The 6,000-nt window shown below is 34.8% G+C and overlaps 1 protein-coding gene across 1 annotated transcript; it reads right to left on the reverse strand.

Moving 5' to 3' along the window:
• Positions 1 to 912: 912 nt before the first annotated feature.
• On the reverse strand, positions 913 to 5,540 carry LOC126692753 (L10-interacting MYB domain-containing protein-like). The gene is made up of 5 exons (XM_050388494.1): positions 5,289 to 5,540; positions 2,749 to 3,089; positions 2,530 to 2,668; positions 2,040 to 2,398; positions 913 to 1,962 (listed from the first exon to the last, which is right to left on the reverse strand). Exons 2-5 carry the CDS (start codon positions 3,079 to 3,081, stop codon positions 1,234 to 1,236), a joined length of 1,560 nt encoding a protein of 519 aa, XP_050244451.1. The 5' UTR covers positions 3,082 to 3,089; positions 5,289 to 5,540; the 3' UTR covers positions 913 to 1,233.
• Positions 5,541 to 6,000: the final 460 nt, after the last annotated feature.

Below are 6,000 nucleotides of genomic sequence, written 5' to 3' on the forward strand. Positions count from 1 at the left end.
ATATTTATTGGACACATTTTATTTTGAAGGACCAAATTGAACCAACTACATATTTAAGAGACCAAAATCGAATCATAAATTTAAAAGATAAAATCAAAACCAATCCTACATTTAAGGGTCCAAAATTGAAATGACCCCAAGGATAAAATTGTTTCCCTTTTAAAAATTTTGGGACCAAATCCAAACCATTTACGGGCTCTACTTTGTAGGAAACAACAAATATGTTTCATGCAATTCAAAAAAAAGAAATTTCTTTCGAGAAAGATGCAACTCAAATTTTTAACATGTAATTTTGAAAATTTGAATATAAAACTTTCTCATGCATGGCACGGGTTAACAAGTGGTAAATATAAAATTTGGAAGACCCAAAAAATAAATGTCTATTAGGAATAGTCAATCACATTCTTACAACCATACCACGTTTTTATTGATTTTAATCTCTATTTTCTAATGTATCCTTTTACTTCCCCGTCCTACCCAATGAATGGTTTTTTTTTTTTTTTTCCTCTTGGTATATCCCCTTTTTAAGATTAAAAAAAAAAATTTTGTTTATTCATACTCTAGAGTTTGTCCCGAACCCATATATACCTGATATAACCTTCTTTTTCTTCCATTTCCCCACAACCCCCTTTTCTTTGTAGTTTGTCCTAAAACCCATAGCCTCTTTCTTTCTTTCTTTCTTTCTTTCTTTCTTTATCTTGATCTTTGTAATTTCTCCCGAAATTCATAACTTCTTTTCTTTTCTTTATTTAGCTCACTTTCTTTAAGAAAATACAAAAAAGTTCACTTATGAAAAATATAATATTAGTAGTATGTATTATATAATGGTTAAAAATAGTACAATTGTGTACATTTATAAAGCACAAAAAATTTATATAAAATGCTATTTCATATGATTAGTTGATCACTAGATTGTCATATTATCCATTAATATTATCTATTAATAATTGCTATCAAATTTACTACATTAAATGTTACAAAAAGAAAAGGAAAAAAAAAATGTCATTTGCTTCAGTCTAAATCGCTTGTGCTTTGCACCAAGACTCCAAAAAGCCTTTGTGTGCGCATACTCATGCGAAAATCTGTACCTCTGTCTCTGTGCCAGAAAAGAGAGATTGGGGATGCTTGGTGCCCAAAATTAGCATGACCCAGAAAATCTGACCATGAGTTTGTAATACATACTTTCCACCCCTACATGGGGAAGGGGGAAAGAATCAAAGAAAAAATCGGCCACTAAGGACGGAGCTTCCTCATTAACCACTTCTTTCGCAGAGGGGCATCCAATGCTAAAAACATCCTGGCTCTTTTCTCATCCTCCAAGAAGTCACAGGCATCCAGTAACAGATCATCATCCATGTCTGGTATAGCCTGGAGAACATCAATCACGTCCTCTGTCGATATAGAGTTCTCTTGCTTTTGTTTCTTTGTTAATGACGTAACTGCAACTGCCATTTCCCTTAGAACATCAGCCATACCATCTTGAATTCTTCTTGCCTTTTTAGACAGTGGAAAAGTTTGAGGCATGTCAGGCTGAAGCCTCTTCTGTTGTTCACTAACATTCCTATCACCTCCTGAATGTAATGCTGCTTCGTTTTTTCTGGATGAATGATGCTTCTTCTTACCAACACCAGAATCTAATGCTTCCTCAACTTTTCTAATTGAATGATGATGCTTCTTATTAACGCCTGCTTCTAATGCTTCCTCGTCTTTTCTGGATGGATGGTGCTTCTTATCACCACTTGAATGCAATGCCTCTTTATGAGCATTGTCTGTGACATCTTTGTTATCAATAAGCACAGCTTTTCCGTTGATATTCTTCTTCCCTGGGGCTTCCTCCACAAGATGTGACTTGCAAGATGGTGTATTGTTTTTCGTAGTCGTAGCTTCATTACCACATATAATGGACATCTCAGAATAGTATGGCATTACTTTATTTCTGAACATCCGAAAGTTGTGATGTGCCTGCATTTACAAAATGTAAGCTACTTGATGCAGAATTTGTTGAAATAACAAATTAGATAATGACAAAACCTTTGTACCTTGAGATACTTGTTCCAGACCCGATCATCACCTACCACTTTTTGTTGTGTTTCATCCCAACTGAATCCCTTTTGAGTAAGTAGCATCTTTATGCTACTGTAATGCCTCCTCAAGATATTATAACGATTTTTCAAGACCACCTTACCATACTGGAAGCCAAATTTAGTATTAAATGAAATAATCATGTGTGCCCACGCTTTCTTCTTAAACATACGGCCAATTTTGTTCCCTTTATGCACCTGGTCCAACATTAGTTCTACAAAAAATTGGTCCATGGTCTGTGACCAGTCGATTTTTGAATGATCATCACTAGAGGAGGTTTTGGGAGTTTTAGGAGTTTTAACATCTGTTGGTTTTGCTGCAAATTTTGAGAACATGTAACAACAAATAAATTTGCAGGCTGTTTGCAGACATAAATTAAGTAGGTAGGAAACAAGTACTATTAAATATCGCAAAACTTGAAATTGATGAATAATCTGTATTCAATACCTTCATCGTTTTTTTCAAAGTCTACGTCAAAACATGAAAGACTGTATCTTCCATCAGCAACTGCATGCCCACATATTATGCACAACTCATTATAGTGTGGCAGAACTCTAGTTTTGTATGTTACCATATCCGGGTGGGCCTGCATGTAGCATGTGCAAGCTAATTGCATTTTGAAATTTCAAATACGTAGTTATGAATGGTTTAGGAAGAATTGTGTACCTTGATGAACTCAGCCCATACATTATCATCAGCTATTACCATATGCAGTGTTTCATCCCACTTGAACCCACTTTGATCAACAAGCATCTTTATCTCATTGTATTGCTTCCTAAATCGTTTGTATCTGTTTTTCAGAACATCTGTATCATACTTAAATCCAAACTTTGTATTAAACTGTGAAATCATCTCAGCCCATGCTTGTTTGCTAAATACATGTCCAGTTTTATTCCCTCTGCGTACTTGGTCTAGCATTTGGTCAATAAAATATTGGTCTTGGGATGGAGTCCAATTAGCCCTCAAACTATCATTGATTATAAAGGAATCATCATCCATTTCCTCACCTGCAATTCAAGGAGATCTGCAAATTAAGCACATGCTTCCAAAATACAATATGCTTAGAGATATATTAGAGTCATGATAGTCATACAGGCCATATGAACAACACTGTAATTGTAATACAAATTCAGCACCTGATTCATTGTCTAATTAGCAATTCAATATTATTATTCCCTGGTCCACGTGAAACAATAAATATTTTTAAGTCATGCTTATTCCTCTTGCTTCTACTATTTAAAAAAAAAAAAAAAAAGGCAGAAAAAGCAAGTTTCTCCCATTCTTGCAATTTTTTTTCTTGTTGAAAGTACTCCAGAATCATATTATGATGGTCAACATGTTATTTAATAGACTATAGTTCCAGATATCACAAAAGGTAGTTCCCCAACTGGCACCAAACCTACTAGTGCATCTCATCTCACTTTTATGATCACTTATTGATTATTCCACTCAGTAAGCGAGAAAGTGAGAGACCATGGATAAAAATAGTAACATGCACCAACCCAAAAGGTGGTAACTGCATGAGATAAGTTTAATAAGTAGAGACTTGGTCAAAAACAAAAAACAAAGGCATACTTCATATATTCTTGGATCAATATGAGATTCTTTTGAAAAGGAACCCAATACAGGGGAACTATAAAAGGCTTTTTGGGAACTTGACATAACTTTACTAATTAATGTATATTTGATATCAACCCATCAAAGATATAAATGGTGTGTGTAACTATGTATCTAATAGAAACATGGGATATACATTCAAGCATTAATATGTAGATGATGACATCAATTTCTGTCAAATGTAGAAATGTAGATATCAAGTAAAACAAATGTAGATACTGGATAACCTAATAGGACAACATAATCTGAAATAGGGGACAGACTTTATCCTATATTCCTACATAATCAAATTTACAGGAATTTTTTTTTTCATCACTCTTCTATGTCCTGATGCTACTGCATACAAAATGCTTTTTCTTTTCTTTTTTTTCTGATTAGCCATACAAAACACATCCCAAAGTATACACTACATCTCTTGTGTAATAATGTAAAATCTTTTATATTTTTCTCAGAAACTTTTGCTACTCACCTATCGATATATAAATTAGTACCACTTTCCCTAAAACAAGTTATTTATGGTACCCACTTGCATGGTGCAAAAACATCACATTCACTCATTGTCCAAGAAACTTCTTGGGAAAAGACTGGATAATGTTTCGATGTTTGGAATTGAGTTTCTGTTAATGTAAATATTTCTATGTGATTGGTAACATTAGGAGGCACATTTTTCAGAAAATCCTTTTAAGCTATTGCAATTTTGTTTATTCCTGGTAGCACACAATTGTGTCAAATCGTATAACCATTGACTAGAGAGCAAATCACACAGTTGGAATAATGAGAACTATAGAATTTAAAAAATATATAAAAATTTCTTGGCCAGACAGCCTCTCAGCTAAATCATTCAACTTTTCAAATTTCTACCAACATTGAGGATTTCAAACTCGGACTTGCAAATTTGCTAACTAAACCACACAAGGGCATTTTGATCTTGCATTTTCAAGAAATGAAGGGAGCAGAGTAAACCCAAAACTTATCTGAATTTATACGTTGTTTAGTCTAACTTAATTAATATCCAACTATTATACAATTTTAAGCTCTAACTCAAGACTCTGAGCTTGGCTTTAAAACAATTTCGATTTTTTTCCCCCAAAATTATATTAACATGAATGAATAATTGCCCAGAATGAGAAACCAAACATTTAGCCCCTATGTTCAATTCAATTTAATTCTCATTGAATAAAAGTGACCCCTTTTGCACGAACCCTCCAAACAGACAAAATTACCAAACACTAACCACACCATTTAGTGGGTGAAAACTATCTGTTCGGTTTCTGAGAAAAAAAAAGGGAGAAACTTTTGTCATTCTACACTTTCTTTAATATTTCCCTCAATTTCTCAGCAGCCAAACAGGACACACAAGGCAAATATAAATTAAGAAATTAATAAACAGTTTCACAAGTCCAGCCAATCATGTCAACAATATAGGAATTTCTTATTAGTTTACAAAACTGAGAGTATGATTAAACAGCAATGCTCGTGTTTGGATGCCAAAAAAAGTGTTGGAATTTACAAGCAATCAAAAAACAGATAAAGCAAATGAATAGAAAAGAGAAAAGCAGTTAAAAATTTAAAGAAAGAAGAAGAAGTACCTCAAATTCTTTGGCACAGAGGAAGAAGGAGGACCGGTAAAGGTAAAAGCTTGTGGGTGGCAAAAAGATAAGGAATAGGATTATCCCAGAATAGGAAAAGAGTTTGGTATTGTTTGGTTGTTTGGTTGAGATTGGTTTACCTACTACCTAATAAATCCCTACGATACAGTACACTCGTGAGTCGTGACTCATCGCCATCGGGTAACTTTTGCCTTTTTCTGGTACAAATGACATGACATGGAGTCATGGATGATGGATGTAACGAATGGGATCCTTGGTTTTTTTGGTTGCTTGTCGTTTAATATTACCATGAGTTGAAATTTAGGCTGTGTTTGATTTAAGGGTCATCAAATAGCCCATGACCCATGGGCTGGCCCAGTAGCCCGCTAGCCCACCAGGTTAATGGGCAGCCCAGCCCGGTAATATTGAAACTCGTGGGCAGCCCAGTAACCCAATGGGACAGGCTATGGGTTGGTTTCTTTACCCATGGACACCCAGTGGGCCGGCCCGTTAGCCTAGCCCAGTAGCCCAACCCCTTAGCCTGACTCATTGCCCAAAATTTATAACAAAATAATTTGGGGGTTGGGTGGGTGAGGGATTGAACTTTAGACATTACAAAAACTTTAAGACCACACACCTAACCACTAAATACTTGGAATGATTGTGATACAATATGCATAATAAATATATATTTTGGTATTAGTCTAGTAGC

The sequence above is a fragment of the Quercus robur genome, chromosome 7 (assembly GCF_932294415.1).
Source record: "Quercus robur chromosome 7, dhQueRobu3.1, whole genome shotgun sequence".
NCBI classification, from domain to species: domain Eukaryota; kingdom Viridiplantae; phylum Streptophyta; class Magnoliopsida; order Fagales; family Fagaceae; genus Quercus; species Quercus robur.

Bases quoted from the DNA above. Each gene is read 5' to 3' on its own strand.
- LOC126692753 (XM_050388494.1), bottom strand. From the start codon at position 3,081: ATGGATGATGATTCCTTTATAATCAATGATAGTTTGAGGGCTAATTGG. The intron at 2,669-2,748 runs GTACACAATTCT...TGCTACATGCAG, and splicing joins TATGGGCTGAGTTCATCAAG to GCCCACCCGGATATGGTAAC. The intron at 2,399-2,529 runs GTATTGAATACA...CAAAATTTGCAG, and splicing joins CTTTGAAAAAAACGATGAAG to CAAAACCAACAGATGTTAAA.